At 39.9% G+C, this 22,910-nt stretch overlaps 2 protein-coding genes across 2 annotated transcripts; one reads left to right on the top strand and one right to left on the bottom strand.

The window, feature by feature from the left end:
• The first annotated feature begins 2,388 nt into the window (after positions 1-2,388).
• Positions 2,389-4,180, top strand: LOC131431224 (protein 60A-like). The gene has a single exon (XM_058596854.1). The coding sequence runs from the start codon at positions 2,801-2,803 to the stop codon at positions 4,112-4,114; it is 1,314 nt and encodes a 437-aa protein (XP_058452837.1). The 5' UTR covers positions 2,389-2,800; the 3' UTR covers positions 4,115-4,180.
• A 6,221-nt stretch (positions 4,181-10,401) lies between these two features.
• Positions 10,402-19,181, bottom strand: LOC131426698 (muscle-specific homeobox protein tinman). The gene is made up of 4 exons (XM_058589627.1): positions 18,911-19,181; positions 18,374-18,818; positions 11,057-11,673; positions 10,402-10,992 (listed from the first exon to the last, which is right to left on the bottom strand). The coding sequence occupies exons 1-4, from the start codon at positions 19,179-19,181 to the stop codon at positions 10,484-10,486; spliced, it is 1,842 nt and encodes a 613-aa protein (XP_058445610.1). The 3' UTR covers positions 10,402-10,483.
• Positions 19,182-22,910: the final 3,729 nt, after the last annotated feature.

Here is a 22,910-nt window from a genome sequence, read left to right as displayed (position 1 = left end):
TTTTTTCAATAAATTCCATGTACATGTTCTTGAACGAAAATGTAGGGGCACTGCAATGCTCCATTTAATGTGCATCTTATAAGATGTAAAGTCACAAGATTTTTTCCAAGTGTGTGAGTTTAAAGAGAAACTAATGATAATCGCATAAGTGAAATAGTTTCGTTTAGTTTAGAACAGTGATTCCCAAACTGGTCCCTACAGCCCTGTATCAGTTTCCGAATTCAGAATCAGGATCCAAGGTGCTTAATCATGCTTCAAAATTTTTGCCCAGAATCCAAGTCCTGAGATATGTTTCTGAATCCAACTTCAGGTTCAGAATCCAAAACCAGATAAATGTCAAATATTTTGAGTAAAAATTTTATTTGGAATCCTGAATTCAGCTACAGACTTTGACCCGAAACCTTCATCGAGAGTTCAAGCCAAGTTCAAGAGATTCAGTTCTAGAATCCAAATGCATGCTCAGTATCCAAGTGTAGATTTCTGTCTCACGTTCAGAATCTCTGTTAGAATTCTGGTTCAAAAACCATGACCAGATTCAGTATTCAGATCCAGAAACCTTGTTGGATATTTAAATCCAGGGTTCTGGTTCCGAATCTTGGTCTAGGTTTAGAATCTGTCAATAATTTAGTTCCAAGATTAGAATTGAGGAATCCTAGAGAACTCAGGTCCAGAATCCAATTCAGGCTCAAAGTTCAAGTGTAAAATAGGTTCAAAGTTTAGTTTCGGAAACTCTGTCATAGGTTAGGAAAACAGATCTCTGGGGCAGAGATGACATTTCACCAGAGTGATACACGCTGGAGCAGGATTCTTGTCCACACCGACGATGCAAAAAACGAAGCACCCCACAAGAGGAAAGCGCACTTCTTCTCAGTGTCGAATAGACAGCATTTGAATGTATGCTTGTGGTTAAAGCAGCTGGCGCGAGTGAAACACATTCTCTTCGCATGAATCGCTCACACGCGCTCTCGTCTAAATACACCCAAGTGACCACTGGCGCGTGATGGTGAGCGAACACTTCTGTGAACTTCAATTAATAGAGAGTAGATCTGGCCTTGCTATGAAAAATTTGCAAGGAAAACCGGAAATTTTACGATAAATTGTTTTATTTTGCTGATTTTGCGTGTCCACGCTTTTTCTACGCAAACCATACAGCATAGTGCTCACCGGCGTGCACACCTCTGTGAAAGTATCTGCATCCACCTCAGAGAATTTATTAGCTAATGCTCTAGCACTTTGGTGCGATTCAGTGGAAGAGGTAAAAGGAAATAAACGAACGCACTCATGATGCGTGCACACTTTATACAACAGTGGTGTATAAATGTGAAAGAGAAGAGCTCTCGTTGAAGTTGTCAGTGCGAGGGGAGAAATTTTGCTTGCTCTTCGTCACACAGAGGAGATAGACATCTCTGCTCTGGGGCAGAATTCAGGTCCAGAATCTAGGTTAATGTCTGTGTCAGGAGTTCAAATTCACAGTCTAACTTCAGGTTCAGAGTCCAGATCCATGAATTCTGTTTCAAGTTCAGAATCCATGTTCGGATAAAGAATCACTTTCTAGAATCCAGGTTCAGATTCAGTATTCTGATCCAGAAACCTTGTTCGATAGTTTAATATTCTAATCCAGTGCACAGAATCAGAATCCAGATCGAGAACGCCATCTTTTGGGGTTATCTCTAATTTCGTAAAGCGGTAGTGCTCAAAAGTTCGAAAAGTTCCTATGCAAAATTTGAGCTAAATCGGATATAGGGGTGGGTAATAAAATTTCTGAAATCGTTTTTTTTTTATGCCTAGTGTCTTAGAATTGCATGAAACGTCGTGATCTAGTGTCATCTCGAACATTTTTTCTAATGCTACTCTGGGACTTAGGTTTTTGCTTAATGTCCTGGAATAAAAAAAAAATAAAAAAAAATAAAGTTTTGAAAAATATTGACTCTGGGACTTTTGAGATTTCCGAAATCGATTTTTTATGCAGAATTTATTGGAATTGCATGAAGGTCGTCCCAGGGTGAGATAACTAGGTGCTCACAAGTTCCTATTTCATGCCTCCCCGTGTGTCTATGATGACATTTGGTCAACAGAACGGCGTCGACTGGGTGCTATCGCCTTCTGTGTTAGTAGCAGAATGAGAGGGTGCGAATTGATTTCATTTGAAACGCGGAAATTATTGAAAAGCCTTCAAATAATGATAATCTCACTACCTTAGAAATTTCCCTACCGAGTGAACGATAGTGATGGCATCAAATAATCTCAATTGTTTCTGCAGAACGATAGTTCAATTTTCTGAAATTATTCAATTATTCATTCCAACTGTGAAGCTAGCAACACTGGACCCCCGAAATCGCTGCAGTCATCCAACTTACTGACATTCCACGGCAGTGACCACTTCACCGGTTCACTGCCGAAACACGCCACCGTCGAATGAAGCAGGTAATTATCGACCGTAAACAATGTTCGAAACAACGAAGAGACGAAGAGCGGAGAGACGAATTGAGAACCACTAGGTAAAGAATAGCAGCAGAAGCAACAGCAACAGCAGAGTAGGTACCCGCTAGGCAGTCCGACCGAACCACCAAAGACGCCAACACGGCGGTAAACTATTGCTGTTTATTCTTTCTTCCCTTTTTTTTACCTTCAACTTCGGACAGTGGTACGGCAGTGTGTTTTATTTTATTTTTCTCATACCCTCATGCTTCAACCGTTGCTGTTAGTTTTTATTGTATAAATGAAGTTAGACGAAGCCGGACCTGCATCAGTTTACCGGTGATCCTTGTGGGGTGCGTGAATTAAAAAAAAAAACACAAAAATGTTGTGTTTCGTCCTGTTGCTGCTGTCGGTGGTGGTCGGTGCCGTGGTTCGGCCGGTCGTCAGTTTCTCTTCGGCAACCGGTTTCTACATCGACAATGGCCAGAATCAAACAGTACGGGAAAAAACGGTCACGATGCAAGATCGACAGGAGATTGAGCACGAAATTTTGGAACTGCTCGGACTTCCGGATCGCCCGAACGAGAAGCACATTCATCCGTCGTTGCGAAAGTCGGCACCGCAGTTTCTGCTTAATATCTATCACAAGTTTACCGAGGAGGGCAGTGCGCGGGGGAAAACACGGCAGAAGAGAAGTGCTGGTGTTGGTGCGGAAGGTTCTCGGTTTTACAGTCGCAGCTTGTTTACGGTTGCCGATGAGCGTGCGATCGAGGAAAGTGACGTGATCATGTCGTTTCTGAACAAAGGAAACCGAAACATGCCCAAGATTCGGCATCGACGGTACGGCGAACGGTTGTGGTTCGACACCAGTGAGACCGGGAAGGACAGCGGATCGGTGGTTTATGCTAGTTTAAGGATCTACAAAAACTCCACCTTGGACCGGTGGAGCGCGATCACCAAGGGCCGGTCGATCACGGTACGGGCATCGATCGTTCGGGAGTACGATCCGAAGCGAGGTGGTGAGCACACGATGGAATTTTTGGCCGATCAAACCGTTCCGTTCAACTACGAAGGCTGGCTGGAAATCAACGTGACGGATGCGATGATCCGATGGATGGCGAGCACCATCAGCAACAAGGGAATCTTCGTGGATGCTTTCCACAGCGAGAGCCCACAGAAAAACGTCCGACCGCAGGACCTGGGACTGATTCTGTCCAACAAGTTCGGTCGTTACCAGCCATTCCTGGTCAGTTACTGTAAGGCCAGGGAACTGGTGAAACCCGTAGTCCATTCCGGTCGTTCGAAACGTAGCGTGGTGAAGGTCGCCAAGAAGACGGTCCGTCCGAAGAATCCCTTCCTGGAACGGTGGACTCAGCGCGAGAAGAGCTGCCAGATTCATACGCTGTACGTCAGCTTCCGGGATCTTCACTGGCAGGATTGGATCATCGCACCGGACGGATTCGGGGCCTTCTTCTGTCACGGTGAGTGTAGCTTTCCGCTGAACGCCCAGATGAATGCAACCAACCATGCACTGATTCAGAGTCTGGTGCACTCGATCAGCCCGGGACGGGTGCCGAAACCGTGCTGTGCTCCGACCAAGCTGAATCCGATTTCGGTGCTGTACCACATCGACGATGCGAATATCAATCTGAAAAAGTACAAGAACATGGTGGTGAAAAGTTGTGGCTGTATGTGAGAGAGTTTAGTTGTTGTGTAAGTTGTACTATAAATCAGTTTCTTTTTTTTATTCAATAAAACCTGTAATACCAAAAAAAAAACAAAAAAAGCCAACGAGTTTCAATCAAAGAAAAGCACTTATTGTGGTTCTGCCACCGAGTCGGGAGTGTCGGGGTTATTAATTTTTACTACGAGACAGAAGCCAGAAAGGGCATCTGCTTTACGTTCTGCTAAAAACCTTTCGGGCCAAAAAGATTACGATAACCTCCTCTCGGAAAAACCCCGACAGCGCGCAGTCGTAAGACGCGGAGACGGCGGAGCAGAAAGAGAAGTGAACAAAACTCGGAAAATTTATGGAAATGTGATAAAACCAACCTTTTCCCGCTTGCATGATGCTCTCTCTCTCTTTCTATCTGGAGAAAGAAGTGAGAGGGAGAGAGATAATTGATCCGGTCTCTTTCCACTGCGGGCCAAACACGATTGGAGATGAATTTCTGCTATTAATCTCGAATAAAGATAAAAAAGCGGTTTGTTTTGGTTTTTGGTTACGTGTAGAAGGTTAGTCACTATGAAGAAGAATTTTCCCATACTAAATATTAACGAACGTTGGCCTTGAAGTGCAAACGAAGGGGTAATTGTAAAGTAATAAAAATTTGGAAACCGAAATTTATGGCTTCCAGCGACGGGTAATTTCAATGGATTGCTACTGATTAGTTTTATAGTTTAAATTGTTTTGATTATTTTCTATGGAGGAAAACTCTCCCACAAAAGTGATTAGCAGCTTCAAACAGTAATTCAGGAAATAACAACAACTTTTGTTAGCAACGAAAACAAAACCGAAATTTTTCTGTGATAAACCTGACTGACAGGACCGGTCCTTCTAAGAACTTCCCATGCGCTGGATTATGTTTTTATTTTTGCAATTGCCTTTCGTCCTTATTCTGTCCAGGGACGGTTTTTTGACCGAACACTTCTACAGGAAATACTTTCTAACCAACCTGTTGCGGTGCGAAAGATTAAGAAAAACACTCTCAGAAATTGTTTTTGCTCTTTTAGATTCCCTTATTGCTGCTATTGTTAGTTGATCATTTCGGTCCTAATGTTATTTTAATAAATACACAGATAAAAATATTTTGTGAATTTACATCTATTTTCATGCACATATTTGGAGCAGGCAATTGAACATAAAATTACTTCACAATTCTGTACGTTTCAATACAATTTAATCACAAAACTAAGCGTTAATTGAAATATACAGTTCTATTCATTTAAAATTCAATGCAATGCAATTTATTTTTGCGTCGATGATGGGTTTCAATGAAATATTCAATTCAACCAATGTCTATTCCATGCTAATACTGATTTACATGTCGTGTAAATTTCATTATTTCTTTCTGCGTATGACCATGAAGTTTCCCATTCATTTCAGAACCATCGTTGTGAGTCAATTTTCAAATGCTTTTACTTTCTATTCTGTTCATCATTCGATAAATTTTACGTTATCTACTTAAATACAAATGCTTTGAATCATTTAAACGAGATTGCGCTAAACTTTATCATAATCAGCATTGCATTGTCCCCCAAAAGTCAAAAGGTACTACCATTTACGGGACCCAATCTCTGTTACTACATACTACGAAATCTGTTGTTTTTCTGTTTCAGCAGACTTCGACTGTGAAAATGAGACATCAAGAAAATATCCTCCGTAACTTATCAGGTGTACAACTTTGCTTCCGTCGTTTTTTTTTTCAAAATTAAAAGCTTTATTGCGAAAAAGTGCTTACAGATGTATTATTCACAGTATTGTCCGTCACTAGCGAAAACTTTCTCCCATCTTTCCGGCAATTTTAGGATCCCGGCTCGAAAAAACGGAGTCCTCCTTTGACGCTATCCATGAAGCAATCCATTTTTCCAACTCTTCGAAGGATTGAAAATGTTGATCTGCCAGGCTGTGTGCCAACGAACGGAATAGGTGGAGGTCAGAAGGGGCGACATCTGGAGAATACGGCGGGTGGGGCAAGATTTCCCATTGCAGCGTTCCCAGGTACTTTTTGACTACTTTTGCGACGTGAGGCCGAGCATTGTCGTGTTGGAGGATGACTTTGTCATGTCGCTCTTGATATTGTGGCCGTTTTTCTTTTAGCGTGCGACTAAGTCGCATCAGTTGCTGATCTCACCAAATACAAATCATAACCTTGGCGCCGTGAATATTCGGTTTTGCCTTCGACGAAGTAGCATGCCCGGGCTTTCCCCATCATTTTCTGCGTTTAGGATTATCATATCGAACCCACTTTTCATCACCGGTTACGATTCGATGTAAAAACCTCTCACGATGTTGTCTTTGAAGCAGTTGCTCACATACAAATAGACGGCGCTCGTTATCCCTCGGTTTCAACTCGGGTGGCACCCAGTTTCTTTCCCTCTGAATCATGCCCAGGGCCTTGAGACGCTTTGAAATGGCTTGCTGACACTCCCAACGATTCGACAAGCTCTTCTTGGGTTTGGCACGAATCTTCATCAAGCAATGCTTCTAGTTGTTCATCTTTGAAGGTTTTTTCTCTTCCACCACCATGTTTGTCTTCGACATCGAAATCACCATTTTTAAAACGTTGAAACCACTCCCGACTCATTCTGTTAACTCAGAGCAGCATCACCGTAAGTTTCTGAGAGCATTCGATACGCTTAAGCTGCATTTTTTTCGAATTGTAACTTCCCGAAAATAGCGAAAATTATGCACATAAACAGACATTTTCGAGCGTGAATAAAACGAAAACAAAAACAACTGTCACTGAAACGGCGATGACAACTCGTTAGGCACCGTACACACTCACTTTAAAGGCATTATCATGTATGTATTTTGACCAGCCTCAGCCGGTACAGTCACCTATCGGAAAACGGCGGAAGCAAAGTTGTACATTTGTTTGGAGTACTTCGTTATTATCACATAAACTTAACGAAGCTCTAGTAAAAAATATAGCACTCATTAGTAAAATAATAGAAAAAAATTGTGCCACAAATTCAAATCAACCTTGACTAATTAAAAACAAATTATTCACTGTGTTTGCTTAGTTAACTTCATATGAACATAGTGAAGCACTCGGAAAAATAACAAAAATTTTCGTAGCACATTTCAAATCATCGTAACTAATCAGCAACTAATTAGTAACATTTTTTCCCAGATTCAAAACCACCGTAACTAATTAGCAACAGAATGTTAACCTTTTTGCGTTATCTTTGGAGATGTAGATGCCTTGCTAAGTCCATGTGCATACTACTTTCACTATAGAGTCATTATTTGTCACGAGAAAAATGGACGATCGGTTGTTTTGATTTGCTCTGGGCAGTCGGCTTCTGAGAATAAATTCTTATTTGTCTTGTACTGAATTAAAAAATTGACGCGAAACTTAGCTAAATCAAACATATTAAGTAATTTCTTGTTATTTATTCATCATGTTGAAAAATTCATTTATATTACCAATATTATAATTTTACCGGATTTATGCCGGAGACGATTTCAGTATAGAAAGGTGAAATGAAAAAATATTAAATGAGAAAAAACTTGCCAGATGAAACTTATCTTACAGGCTAGGAGGAAAAGATAACAAAGAATTTTCTCGAAAAATTAAGAATAAATAATAAATAAAAAAATTGATTGCTAGTTTTTGCGCTCGCTTAAGTGACGGTATATAATTTCCAAAGCATGTTACCCTATAATTCCGGAACCAATTAAATTACTATAAACGCCACCTCTAAACAAAAAATAGCTATCATTTTCAGATTCGATTTAAGCACTTTTACATTTCATTGCGCTTTAATTTCTTGTCATTTTAATATACAAATTTTCAATACAGAATTTTTATCCCTCGATACAGATTTACAGATTTTTTTCTGCTGAAGAATATAGATTTAAATATGGCGACCCTGCACTTCATACCAAATTAAACAATTGTTCCGTATCAGTACGTATCGATGCGTACCGATTCTGCATCGTCATTTTGTATGACGGTTTGAAAGTTTTGACGCTCATCGCCATATAACTTTGGAACCGAAAATCGGATCTGGATTTAACGAGAAAATCACGTGAGCTCAAGTGTTGCAGATACTTCCAAAACCGGATTCCGGGATTGATTATAAACGAAATAGGTTTGTATAGCCATCAACTAATATGACCTACAAACTGTTTTAGTTTCTAGTCAAGTTTTCTTAAGATTTGATACGATTTTGGCATCGTACTTTAAATGATGGTTTGACATTTTATACACTTTTCATCGGATCTGGGTCATTTCGCCGAAAGCCATTTCGCCGAAAGCCGTTTCGCCGAAAGCCATTTAGCCGAAAGGGTTGTTTCGCCGAAAGCCATTTCGCCGAAGGGGTCATTTCGCCGAATCCAGAAATCGTCTTAAAATCATAATTGGAATTGATTTAAAATATAGACAAATAAAATATGATAGCGTTAACGCCCGTTTTGTTGACCTACAATTGTTCTTCTTGAATAAAGATTGGCTCTTGTACTCTTGATTAAAGATTGATTCATGAACCTCAGAACGGAGTTCCCAAGAAAACTTGTTGACCGGGCAAACGAGGCGGTTACAGGTTTGTATGCAAGAGGCCGCCGCTTCCGACGGCGAAACGACTTTCGGCGAAATGACCCGCTGTCCTTTTCATCATGTAATTCCGGAGTCGGAAGTCGAATCCGAACAACACTCAACCATTAATTTGAACCTGAGTTTGTGAAAATCTAGTTTTGACGAAGTACCATGGATGCCCACACTGCGACGATGAGACCTGTGTAAAAATGGAATCCGGACTGCTTCCTGGCCAAAAATTCAACATGGCGACGGCAAGAGGAGACGTTCCTGCGAAGTTTAAGTTTGCTTTTATTGACAAATTTGCCAAAAAACCGATGAATTGGTAAGGAATATGCAGCTGCAGAGAAAAGACCAAAGTGTTCGTGACGAATAAGACGATGGACTCTAAGCTGCACAAGGAAGAATCTCTCAAAAACTGCGTACTAATTTTTTTAAAGCCCATAAAGGTCCCGTGAAGTATTGGTAAGATTTGGCGAGTTGCCACTACATCCGGAAAGTCATTATAAATCCACTTAACCGCAGTTCCGGCCCATCGAGAGATTTTGGGCAATCATGTGGTGAAAAATTTAAGAAAAGTGGAAAAAGGGCTCGGGACGAGACTCAGATGACCATAATGTGGAACAAATGTGCCAAAGAAGTTGACTCTGGAGATGTGCAGCGTTTGGTGGGAGGAATCAAGAAGAAAGTGCAAATTTTCATCAGAAACGAAGCGAAATGATTTGTATTGATAATTTTCCTTTAAGTACAGTGAAGTGAACCTTTGTTTTGATGTATTAACCTTATTTGTACGTCAATTCGTTACCGAGGCACAGATGATTTTATTGTTGCGGATTCTAAATGGACATAGCTTTATGCTGTTTTAATGTTTTGACCAGTGTTCGTATCCGTCGGATCCGTCGAAAGGTCTGTCTGGAAATTTGGTGGTTCAGACGTCTTGATTGTCTGCATAATGCACAATGTCTCTCTCGGTAACCGGCTGCCTAGGGACTGAGGAACAAAAACAATAAGTTTAAAAACTAGCATTTCGTTAATTTTCCAACCAGAACTGAACGGGTCAAATAATGTACGATTCTTGTTCCGAATTCTTCGACTTTTCGATCGATTTCATAAATTTGCTGATTCAATGTTTTTCAAAACAGTAAATATTTCTTTAATGACTAGTTTCTGACGCCGAAACTAGTCATAGTTTTTGTTTTCGTCTTAGCAAGTATGAATCATTACATTCCTGACTCCCGGTAGTCTCCTAACTTCTTACCACTCCACAGCTCGCTCTCGCATTGACATTCGGGACCTAATTCATCCGTCACATCTGACAAACTTCAACCGAGTCTAGCATCGAGCAACGAGATAATCTTCCTCGATAAACCAGTATCTATTACCCGAACCGGAGGGGCATCAACTAATCAATGAACTCCATTATATTTTATCACAGCACCCAGTCCGATGCAGCCGGGGGAAAGATTTTGTTTACACCTCGCTCGTGTTTCTGCGTTCTGCTGCTGGAGAACTAGGATCCGATTTCATTGTCTTTTCGCCGAGCGTGACCCAGAAAAACTGGCGTCTTATTGTTTACTGCGAGGATTGTGTTTCTCTTGGTGGGACACGTGAAAAAAACGATCTCTAACTTTTCCTTACTCTGTTTATTCGCTTGTCTATCTAAAGGCAACACATTTCACTATTACAACATTTGGTCTAGAATTGGCAACACTGGGGGGGTTCTTTGGGATAAATGTTAAAGCTATTTGGTGAGCTAGCGTGAGTTATTATTTACAAACTGTAACTATTGCTACTGTAGCTGTCTACCAGTATCCTTTCTGATCGTAGTAAGGATTCGGAGGTGGTCCGTACTGATCGCTTGTGTATTGCATTCCGCCGTATGTTGGATAGGGAGGTGGTGGTGGCGGTGGAGCAGGTGCTACAACAGCCGACACCGAATTCATCGTGCCAAACCCATTCGAATAGGTGCCAATCGATTCCTCGACGAATTCCACCGACACGGATCCTTTCGGTTTATCCCCGTCCTTACCGGGTGCCGCGTCCTTCACGGCAGCGGCATTCTCCAACTGGATTCGTTTGGATTTGTATCGCCGGTTTTGGAACCAGATCTTCACCTGGGTCGGAGTAAGCTTCAGTAAGCTGGCCAGTGTTTCACGTTCCGGTGCCGACAGATAGCGCTGCTGACGGAATCTTCGTTCCAACTCGAGAACCTGACCTTGGGAGAACAGAATCCGAGGTTTCCGCTTGGCTCGAAGTTTACCATTTTTGCGCAGCTCACAACGGGATGAGGTGACGAGCTGGGAGTTGCATTCTTCTGAAAACAAAAAGCTTAATCTATCGTTCTCCAGTGTGCTACAAGAATCAGATGAACTTACTCTGCCTGGTTTCCTCCTCGTTATTATTCATTTGGCACAAACTGTCCAACTCTTGGACATGCTCGGAAGTAACCCGATTAGAATTGTTTGGCGTCACGTTGAACAATGATTCTTCCTTCGGTTTTCGCAGCGGAGTTTGCGGGGAACTTCCGACCGCGGATTCCATCGGAGAACCGATGGGATCGTTCGCTTCCATACTGTTGACCTCGATGACGGCCGCCGGGTTGGTAGAGCGGACATCCTGAATCTGGAAGGTGCATTCTTTGGGAACATCGATAACCGAAAGAGACATTTCCAGATCCGCGTGAGAGCTTCCGTTTGGGGCGATGGAGTTTTCCCCTGGCATCAGTGCCGACGAATGATGATGGTAGGAGTTGTACGTTGGCAGCGGGTGATGGTGGTGATGATGTTGGTGGTAGTGCGGAGGAGCTGCCACCGATGATGGTGTGTTGTAGTCATAGCAAGCCGTCGGCGATGAACTGTAACCGGTGTATTCGTGATGGTGATGCGAAGTGGGAAGGTAGCCATGGGGGATCATCTGGTAAGGATCGTTCAGGCTGCTACTGAAGGTTTGATCGTAACCGGAGTAGGCAAGCGCCAGGTGAGAGCTTGATGAGCTGAAATGAACAAGGGACAGAAAGAAAACGAGGTTAGAAGGTGGACATAATCACAAACAGTTCAAAATTAAAGCTTTCTGAAATGTTTGATATTATCTGTCTCTAATTTTTGCTCTACTCTCTGCCATATTATTTGCAATATTCCAATGCTCAATTTAAGTCAATGTGCGTGGGAAGTGTTTGTGTAACTTTTTACTAAATTGATAAATTTAAATTAAAATTACATTAAGAACTGTGTTCGTTTATCTCGTTTGGCGCTTTGCAGTGCAGATTTGTGACTAGTTTATTTAAAGTTGCCCTGATGATGAAGAAATAAACCTTCGAAACGTTGGCAGTTAACATGAAATAAATATTTCAAAAGCAACAAGTGACGAAAAAGCAGGCCTTATGCACGCGCGCTCTTTATTTTGCGCTGAGACAAATAAATTCTCATTCTCATAAGACAACCACGCGCATGCGACGTACTTTTGCCGCTCTCAAGAGAACTCTTTGGCACATTTACGTACCGCACCAGAAACTGATGCACGCTTCGTTGTATAGTCTCATCGCATTCTGCCAAGAGCGAGGCTCAAGCGCTCTCGTCGCATGAGATAGCGCGGCGCGCTCGTTTCATGCGATCTACGAGTGGTTTGTACGTTATTTTCATCCTCTTCATCTCTTCCTTTAGGATAGGACACAAGTCGCACGAACCGCTCTAGGCACGAACAAATAATAATAACAGCAGCTTTTACTGTAGCTCACATAGCACACAAGCTGCACTCATAAAAAATCTCGTGCGCTGTCTCGTGAGACCAAAGCGCACGAGTCGCGCGCAGAAGAAAATGCGATGCTCTGAAATTTCAAGCAGCACATCCCGTTTCTATGTGCCCGCTACGCGTCTCTTACTTGCTTTTGGTTTGCTCTTTGAGTCGGTGCTCACGCTCACAGGATAAATATGCGACACACACATTATCGGTGCGCTCTCGCTGTCGCATTTTTGCACGCATGAGCATTCGGAAGGCCTGCGAAAAAGGCCCTCTTTCAATTCAGGTATCAACGAGTATGAAAGAAGAAAACTCATGACACCTTTCTCGTATCTGGGTAAGTATTAAAAGGTTAAGGTTGATATATTCTAGCCTACACGATTTACTGACCAGGAAGTAAAGCATCATTCCGGTTGGTTCAGGTCCAACTCAGAAGCTCAATTCCAGTTCCAGTATCAAGAATTCAGTTCAGTAATGAATTAATTGCGGGACGTTCGCAGGACGAGTTTAGCTTCAAACAAGAGCGATTGCGCCATCCAGCTGCTGGTCGTTTGCATTGCAGCAAAATACAACGAAAAGTGGACAACGAAGGGGAACATAATATCTAAAGAACTATGAAGATTGCTTCTTTGCCAATCGGAGATAAAAATCATCAATTTAGTGCAAATTTAGAACAATTTTTAAAAGTTTTGAGCTCTTTTCGTAGTGTGAAATTCGCACCAAATGAGTGCGAATAAAGCCAACAATGGACTGATTCGCGTTCGAGAAGTATACTCCGAACAGTGTTCAACCTTTAAATTCGCGATGTTGTTTCAAAACTGAATACCGGGAACGCCTCAAACTTCGTATTTACACGTTTCAAGCTAAGTAATATCGAATTAAAAAAAAATAGACGACCTTGCGCTTTTACGGATTAATATCGTAGAGAATTCCACAACTCCAACTCGAACGTCTTCTTAAATGATTCTTTCCAGAACCACCATTATTTTATTAGAAAAAAAACTATACACATTATTTAAATGAGTGTCAGAATGTTGAATGTAACTAATCTGTACTTAAAGGTAGTCGCGTCGTTTCAAATTTTAGTAGTCAAGAAGGGAAAAGCTTGTACAATTCAAACAATCGATCAACTAACTGATACTTGGAAGTGTGTGCCAGTTATATTCGTATTCACGTCATCCGGTTATGTCTCTGACATTACCCTATTTTGTTAAATGGCTTTAGTCTAAACCTTACGAAAAAGTTTTGTATGAGTGATTTTCATACAGTTTGTAAAATTTTCGAACAAAAATATTGAACAAATTCCTAATCTTTTTATGCACTGAAGAAAAAAGATTTCGAAAATTTAAAAAATAACACCACTGGATGAAATGTTGTACCATCATAGTGTTCCCAAACTACCGTTTAAAATTGAAATTGGGCACTTTGAAAGAAAAAAAGTTATTTGAAAACAACTTTTTCTTGACAAACTGATTTTTTTCAGTGTATTATTAACGAGAACTAAAACAGTGGAAATCATAATCATCTAAGAATCCAAAGAAATTCAATTTGTACTTGAGAGTGCCATCAAAAGCGTCACAGAGATCTTTTCCATGGAACGTTGCAAAAAATGCAATGAATATAGATTTAAAACAATTTTTATATAAGGAAAAAAAAACAACAAATAATTGAGTAAAATTTAATATACAGGGTGCTCCATCATTCATGTCGGTATGTAAACATTGAATAACTTTGAGATTGGTTCGAGTAGGTGCGAAATTCGTTTCAACCATTTTCAATGGATTTACGAAATTCCAAGTTTCTGACGAAAACTTCTTATTTCAACTCTGGAACGGGACGAAAATTAAAGATGCGCTTTGTCTTTTTTCTATAGGAAGCTAATAGAATTTCTGATAAAAACGACTTTCGAACGGAGCTCGGAGATGTCTGAACCGCGCCCCAAAAGTCGATTTCAGGGATAATTATTTTATTAACCTTGAATAGTCTTCAGAAAATGGAACTGACAACTTATTCGTGATTCGCGTCTGATTTGTAATAGCCGAACTACATTTGAAAATTTGAATTTCTGAAGAAATGTTATGTCTTTAATGCAAAGATTTTATCTTTCAATCTCTAGGCAGCCGGTTGCCACGAACGAAATAAGAAGTTATTTCATGTTACGGTCATTCAGAAGATGAATTCTAATTCAGAAGATGAACCAACAATATTTTCTTTGTATAGAAATAATGAAAAATAGCATGCATGCAGGCAACCTTGAGACAAATGTTTTATATCAAAATAAATAAATATTGCTGTAAAATTCAATACATAATGTTGTGGTGGTTATATCTTACCTCGATCTTTCCTCAGAACTAAAGAAGTAATAAAGCACTATTTTTTTAATGGCATAAACTCTTTTCAAATGGAATAAAAATATACTTAGTTGCTATATTAGACAATATCTTCTCACAAATTGAGTTCCATTGAATTTGGAGATAATTATGGCTTTCGTTGGTTTGAATTACACTGAAAAAAAATCAGTTTGGACAAAGAAAAGTTTTGTTCGAACAGCTTCTTTTTCCCATTTTGCCCATTTTGAATTTTTGACTGTAGCTAAGGAACGTAATCATCTATCTTGTAACAAAATTTCATCCAAATAAAAAATGGTTTTATTTTGCAAATCGACATTAAATTTTTTTTTTTTTCATTGTAGAAGTGGATTTCTGTTCAATATTTTCAATCAAAAACTTGACTAATTTTGTAAAAACCACTCATACAATACTGTCACTTTTCAGACTACAGCCATTTGAAAAATATGGTAAAAAAAAGTTTGGCCCTTTCAAAACGATAGTCATTTTGGGAAAAACAAAGTATGGAAAGTGTTTTTTTTTTGAGACAAACTTTTCACGCACGGCAAGTTTGATCAAAATCTGAAAGGGTGCTGCCAACTCTGAATACGATTTAGCACAAAATTCGTCGTATGAAACCACGCTCCTGAAAATGAGGATAATACTTATCCACCTGTACTTCCGGATGAAATTCGGTACGGTTCTATAGGATTATAAAGCCTTTCATTTGATCCTAAGCTTGTAAAGATCGGATTTTATGAGAAAATCGAGTGCACCCTATAAAGTTCATTTTGCACATTTCACTGCGTAACTCCGGAACCGGAAATCGAATCCGGATGAAATTCATTTTTTTTTGTTTTGAGTGACATTATTTGACACATACTTACACACATACACACAGACATTGCTCAGCTCAATTAACTGTGTTGAATGATGTGCTAAGTGTTCTACTTAGCCCTCTGCACCAATTTTTACTAGTCGACTAGTCAAATGTGGTATCCATGCACCCTATAAAAATTGAACAAAGCACGTACCGACGCGTATCAGTTTTGCATCGTCATTTTGAATGACGACACTCATTGCCCTATAATTTTGGAACCGGAAATCGGATCTGGGTGAAATTGCACAATATATTTTAAAACACTGACACCCTTAAGTTTAATCATGATTTGTGAAAATCGGTTTAGCCGTTGCTGAAAAATCGAAGTGAGTTCCGTTTTTTGGAGCTTTTCTTCACTATTAACGGAATCGGAAACCGGGTACTATTAGTCCCAAAGTAGATATATACATCCACTAACTACCAAGGTCTGTCAACTAAATAAATTTACCAGAAAATTTTATAAAGATTTGCTCCTCGTTTTGCCATTGCTTGTGAAAATATACTTAGGAAATTGAAAATAATGTCACTCACCGAATGTCGTATCTGGATCAATTTTTCGGGGACATTTCGGAAAATTTCAAGACCTTCTATTTGTTTCTTAGTTTGTGAAAATCGGTTAGAAAATTTTTGTGAAAATTGAGTGATGGTTTTTTATACTCAGATCACAGCATCCTGTGCGTTTGACTGTCAGCTTTCGTTTGTTTACTTGTTTGTGCGGTTGAAATTCTGTGTTTTCAAAATGTCGCGTATTGAAAAGGAAGTGAAAATCAAGGTTCTGGAAACATGGCTAAGTGAGAAGGGTATTACTATGCGAAAATTGGCGAAGCGGTTTGTAATTCATCATGCCAGTGTTAAAACCATTATCAATAAGTTTGGGGAACACTATTCTTTGGATGAGCTACCAGGAAGAGGCAGCAAACCCGGTTCTTTCAACCCGAAACTGAACCATCATGAATCATAATCATGAAGAACAAAATAATGTCAATACGTGATTTAGCCAAAAAAGCAGGAACGAGTGTCGGAATGATCCAGCGTATCAAGAGGCGGAATCACCTGAAGACCTACAAAAAGCTGAAAATCTCGATACAAAGTGTAGAACAGAAGAAGCGAGCAGCAACAAGCCCAAACAGCAAACAGCCCGAAAATTGTACTCGCGTCTTTGCAGTGTCCGGATGTATGCGTTTTGATGGACGATGAGACTTATGTAAAAGAGGACTCAAAAACTCTTTCAGGTCCACAATACTTTACTGTCGTCGTTGGGGAGGATGTGAGCGATGCGGACTGATCGATTCAAGTGGAGAAATTCGGTCGAAAGGAACTGATATGGCTAGCAATATGTTCCTGTGGTTTGAAGTCAACCATTTTTTTTACACTACCGGAACTATAACTGCAGAAATCTATCGATCTGAGTGTCTCCAGAAGAGGTTGCTGCCTTTATATAAGAAGCATAGTACACCTCCACTTTTTTGGCCGGATTTAGCGTCGGCTCTCTATGCCAAAACCTCTCTCAATTGGCTTGCGGAAATGGGTATACATTTCGTTAAGAAGAATATCAATCCACCAAATTGCCCTCAGCTTCGACCCATCGAACGTTACTGAGCAATCGTGAAGAGGGTCTTCTAGAAGACTGGTAAGGCAGCTGGGAACATGCAGGAGTTAAAAAAAAATTTGGGCTCAAGCGTCCAAAAAAGGCGATGCAACACTTGTCCGGAACTTGGTGAAGAGCGTTCGATCAAAAGTTCGAAAATTCGTGAATGAATAACTGAAATTTCATCCGGTTTTCCATATGTTCAAGTTTAACCTCGTACAATAAAGGATCAATTTTAGTTGGAATAAAATATCGTTTTTTATCATAACTTGGAAAGCAAAAATTTATGGATACAATCCTTATTTCCTTGCAATTCTGAAACCGGAAGTCGGATCCAAATGAAATTCAAGAAAATTGTATGAGAACATTCATTTGAATCTAAGTTTGTGAAAATCGGTTCAGCCATCTGTGAGAATATTGAGTGACATTATTTGTCACAAACACACATACATACACGCACACAGACATTCTGTGATTTCGACGAACTGAGCTGACGAATGGTATATGAAACTCGGCCCTCAGGGCCTCGGTTGTAAAGTCGGTTTTCACAGTGATTGCATAGCCTTTCTTCATGAGAAAGGCAAAAATAAGCACATTATTCTAGTGGAATATTTTCATTGCTGACGAATCACCATATTCAAAATAACGACAAAGGACGCGGACGAATTGAACTCACCTCCGCTCGTTTTTTAAAAGAATTTTGTTTTATCAAAAATGTGAAATTTGTCTAATACGCGAAAATTGTTTTAACTGTAACTTCTGCATTTTTTAATAACCATCAATGAAATTAACATCGAATAGGAACTATAGTTTAAAATGGATTTGTTTAAACAAGTTGGTAGATTTTTGTTTGACTTTTAAAATTTTTAAAGAATTAAACCTGTTTTTACAATGTAAGTGTCCTATCGGTTTTCTACACTTTCGTTTTGGACACACTTTCTTGTATAAATTACAGTTTCCGAGTTACAGAAATTTGAGTTTTTCTTTTTTTTATAAAAAACTAGTTTCGAAATAATTCGTGGTTAGGACTATCGTTGTTTTGTATTTTTTTTCGAAATAGAAAAATTTATGAATTTTCTCAAATTTCAAAATAATATGAAGGTTTTTACTCTTAATTCTTCATATAAATAGAATCTTTTTGTAAAAAAAATTACTGACTTACCTCTCCATCTGGCATCCGAGATAATCCGCTTCGGCTGCTGCAGCAGCCGCCGCCGCCGCGGCAGCCGCGTTCTGGTCCACCAAGTTAAGGATATCCTTCACTGAAAAGGGTGTATTATTGTTCGACTCACTTCCGGATGACACTTCCGAATGGGTTTGCACTACATCGTAGTAGCTCTGCTGTAGCATTGTCCGTTCCTGTTGTTGTTGTTGTTTGTTTGTTTGTTTAATATGTTCGATCCTTTCCGAAACGTCAGCAACCCCAACCCCAATCGAAAAACCGAAACCCAGTAGTAGGCTTTGGGATGATTGATTAATCACACTTCCGCACCCAGAGTTCCGTTCATCCAATTCGCACTTTGGTCGCGGGAACGCGTCAAGTGTGTCAAAATGACACAGCACGTTTTCCGGTTTCACCGTTTCGAGTTCCTGGTGCTCCACTTTCACTTTTCCGTCAAGTGTCCACTTAGTAGGTTTTGTTTTTTGTTTTCTCTCGGTTTCACCCGTAAGGACCGAGTTCCAATTGCGTACATCCAACCGCTGGTAGCTCGCTCGATCAACTGAACAGCCGCCCCCGGGCGGGTTTCTCTCCGAGGCAGGCTAATCCTCGGTTGTCCCAATCCAACAATTTGTCGTATTTCTCTACCGCTGCTGCCGCTACTTTGCTTTTCACCACTTGAACTCCGTGCCAGTGGAAAATTGAGCAATTCGAGAGCGGTTAGGTTTTGGTGTTTTTTTTTCATTCTTCTATCCTGCTCCGGCTTGTACTTGTATAACTTGCCTTCGGCTCCGGGTGGCGCCCCGGACATGATCCGATATGTACATATGGTGCGGTGCGGTCCATACGACACAGGCCACTTGAAATCGAGAAGGGTGGAGGCGAATCTGCCAGCAGCAGCAGCAGCAGCAACAGCAGGCCATAAGGTCTGGCTAATGTGGCCCGACCGAATGCATACTGTCATAAAAGCATCATCATAATGGAAGTTCATAAAACGATTTCATCGATCGAAAGCTGCCTCATCAGTCAGTTTTTTTTTTGGTTCTGGTTCTGGATGACCCGTTTGACAGTTTGAACGACGGCGGCGACAGTCGTGTGCTGTGCTGCTACTGGCGAATGTAAACAAACAGGAAATTGATACCGATCGTGTTACTACACGGGTTCAGGACATCAATTGACAGGTTACTTCGTTAATGGCCCGCTGCGACTAGAGGAAAATCTTAATCGAAATTAATCGATTGTCAATTTATTATTTTAACACTTGATAGGAAAAAACCTGTACTCAAAAACGACAAACGTTCGTTTGTTTCTTACCAACACCGAAAACAAAAAAAAATCATGTCAAATTTCTCCTCTTAAAACTGGTCTACGCTTCACGGATGAAAAAAAACCAGTCAACCCGTCAACTGTTACCTTCAATCAACGGAGCCATTTCAATTTCCCAACCCATCAAAACAAAGAAAGAAAGAGTAAAAAAACTGTACACCACTTGAAAATTTGTCTCCGAAATCTCACCGAAACAAGCAAACCATTCAACAAGGCAAGCATCAAATTACCGCCGTAACCCTACTACAAAAAGGCTAGTCCTTGTTGTTGCTCTCCCGCAGGACATTTCTCTCGGGACTCTCGAGCTTATACACGTTTATGTACCAATTTATTCAAAAATTTGACTATAACTTGTCATCATCATGTCGTCCGTTGCCGCCGCCGCCGTCAGGACCTCACCCAGCCCAGGGAGTCTAGACATCGATCGACATGAAATATTTCCCTCGTCGTAAAACAGTACACCGATTTACATGAAAATTGAGAATCCCGACCGGCGAGTCCGCGTGGAGGTCCTCCGGTCGAATGTCGGGAACTGGCCGGACAAAACAGAATGACAAAAAAAAGTCCTCTTTGAAGCGCCAGAAGAGACACAGTCACAAATCAAACAAATTGGACAATTTCCATTGCTAGCAGATGTGGTTTCTCTCGTGTTATCTCTCTCTCTCTCTCTCTCGGTTCGGATCACAACCTGAGACCATTTCCATGCACCCGCACATCGTAGTAGGCTGTTGCCCGTGAGCAGCGAAGCGTTTTATGACCCCCCTCGTTTCTATTGGCGGCCGTCGTCGGCGCACAGGTTTTTTTTTGTTGCTTTTGTCGTGTGTTGTTCGGGTTGGATGGAAAACCGTGGTTCGGGGTGGAGCTAAAGTCGAATGGTTTTCCAACAATCATCCCGGCGCGGCCGTGTTTCGCCGCTTTCGTGCTTGGCGGATGGGGTGAAGTGGAAAAAAATGGAAAATTATGCGTTACTGCGCAGGGGCAATTTTTCCGATCGACCATCGGAATTTTGGATCATTTTGTTTTCTGAATGACTTGGTACATTGTGACTAATGGCTCGAGTTCTCGTGCAAAGATTTAATTTTGACTTTATTTTACAATTGCGCAATTCCATACGAAATCGGAGGTCGTTTTTTTCTTGCATTTTTTTCTTTGACTCAAATTTTGCATATGCATTTTTTTATCATCAAAAGAGACAATTTGCATTATGAGTTTGCAAATTTTACTCTAGCCTCACTAATGAGTAGGTGCACGGATAAAAACCCACTCCCGGTACCATTATAAAAAAAAACGTGAAATCATCAAGTCATGTCTCATGTTATCATACCGGTTATTCTTGATTTCATGAGCAAAATGATTCATATCATGAACAATAACTCGGCTCACATAAAAATTGCCATGATATAAGTGATTTTGTTCAAGAAATCATGAATAATTGGCATGATTTCATAAAATGACTTGTTTCATGATTTCATGATTTTCTAATCATGGTACCGGGAATGAATATTTATAATGATATATATCCCGGAAACGGTGGGTCTGATCGATTTGGTATCTCCTGTACTGGTTTAGGTAATTATTATGACTATGTAAAAAATTGTATTTAGTATCGTTGAAAAATTTGTCTAATTTTTAGTTATTTCTAAAATAACACTTAAAATTCAAATATTTCAAAAAACGTATTTTCATTTTTTGTTTCATTTTTCATCACGACAACGCTCGGCTATGTATTCGAGGCTTTAATAACTTATTGTCTAGACATGAAACCATCGGAATTTTATTTATTTTGGTCGAGGCGAAACATTCTAGGGAATCAAAATTTAGACACAAATCCAGAAAGATTCTTTCGGGTTCATTCAGACTGATTCGGGTAATTCACCAAAGTTCAACGTTCACGTCGTTATTCGTTATTCGATCACATTCCCCGAACTAAAAGTATAAACAATTATGCATTGAAAAAACACAAAATGTGGATAGAAAAAGTACGGCATGTCGGTTACGTCACTTATACGATTATTTCTGCCGAACAAAAATAAATTCGTTGGGAATCTATTAAATAACTTTATAGTAGCTCTCAAACGAGAAAATATTTTTAAATCGTTTAACTCATCTTCGAGGAAATTGAGTGGAGAGTCAAAAGTGCGTGCGTGTCGGTTATGTTACTCATTCAATTATATCTCCGAAACCGGAAGTTTCTGTCATTCGATTCATGTTTACAGTTTTTTTTCATCGGTTCACATTTGATTACTCTGTTTAACTAAATTATCTTTTCATTCAACATACGGTTTTTTTTTTCAAAAATATTTTCTCATCATTTTTCGACAATATGATCTCTTATCAATTTATTTATTTTATTTATGTCAGATTATAAAAGCAATGATAAGTATAGTATTGTTTGCTTGATAAATTAGTAATTTTTTCTCGGTAGCCGGCTGCCTAGAACAACCTATATAACCTTCAACGTTTCTTTGCGTTTTATCTTAGACTCGTCAGTGCAGAGCAGTTTAATAAAAACTCGGCAGTTTAGTTTGAACCACTGAGCAGACGTAATGTTTACGCTATTTGCGAAACACTTTTCTGTTACTGCGCCGAAGCGCAATGTTCAATCTGACGTCTTGACAAGGAAAGCGCAAAAGGCTACTTTAATATCCGACCACAGTATTGAGTAATTATGATCGAGTATTTCTCGAGGTAGTTTAGAGAAATTCAAGATTTCCAAATTAAATGGAACAGTCACCTTATGGTTTCGATTTTTTTCCCGTTAAACATGAGATCATCAGCGGATTTTTGTAGAAAATTTCACCATTTTTATAGAAAATTTTATATAATTAAAATACAGAAAATATATCAATGGGCCGAAGTGGCTGCCCTGTGGGGAATTCCAGACAAAGCTTAGACTCAGCAAATTCAGAGGCTACTTTACGGCGATTGTTGAGACCATTGTTAATATAAAAATTTTCTAGCTAATTGCGCTCTAACCAGTAACTTCGGAACCGGAACTCAAAATCCGACTTATAGTTTCAAATGTTTTCTCAAATAGCTGTCAGTTATGGATCAGAACTCGTAAAACCGCCCTGAAAAAAACTGTCTGTTTTGATTTTTTGTTTAATCAAATAACTTAATAACTTTTGTTCATTAAAATAATTGTTTCAACCAAATTATGCTATTCTTTAACAGATAATCTTATTCGAATGAAACTATCACAAATAACAAATAA

Source organism: Malaya genurostris, chromosome 1 (genome assembly GCF_030247185.1).
Source record: "Malaya genurostris strain Urasoe2022 chromosome 1, Malgen_1.1, whole genome shotgun sequence".
Classification (NCBI taxonomy): domain Eukaryota; kingdom Metazoa; phylum Arthropoda; class Insecta; order Diptera; family Culicidae; genus Malaya; species Malaya genurostris.
Note: the sequence above shows the minus strand (reverse complement) of the source record. Positions and strands in the feature narration are given on the sequence as shown.

Excerpts from the sequence above, each read along its gene's own strand:
- LOC131431224 (XM_058596854.1), top strand. The coding sequence starts at position 2,801 with ATGTTGTGTTTCGTCCTGTTGCTGCTGTCGGTGGTGGTCGGTGCCGTG.
- LOC131426698 (XM_058589627.1), bottom strand. The coding sequence starts at position 19,181 with ATGTCCGGGGCGCCACCCGGAGCCGAAGGCAAGTTATACAAGTACAAG. Across the intron at positions 11,674-18,373 it reads CTCGGATGCCAGATGGAGAG|CTCATCAAGCTCTCACCTGG; the intron begins GTAAGTCAGTAA and ends TGTTCATTTCAG. Across the intron at positions 10,993-11,056 it reads CGAGGAGGAAACCAGGCAGA|AATGCAACTCCCAGCTCGTC; the intron begins GTAAGTTCATCT and ends TGTTTTCAGAAG.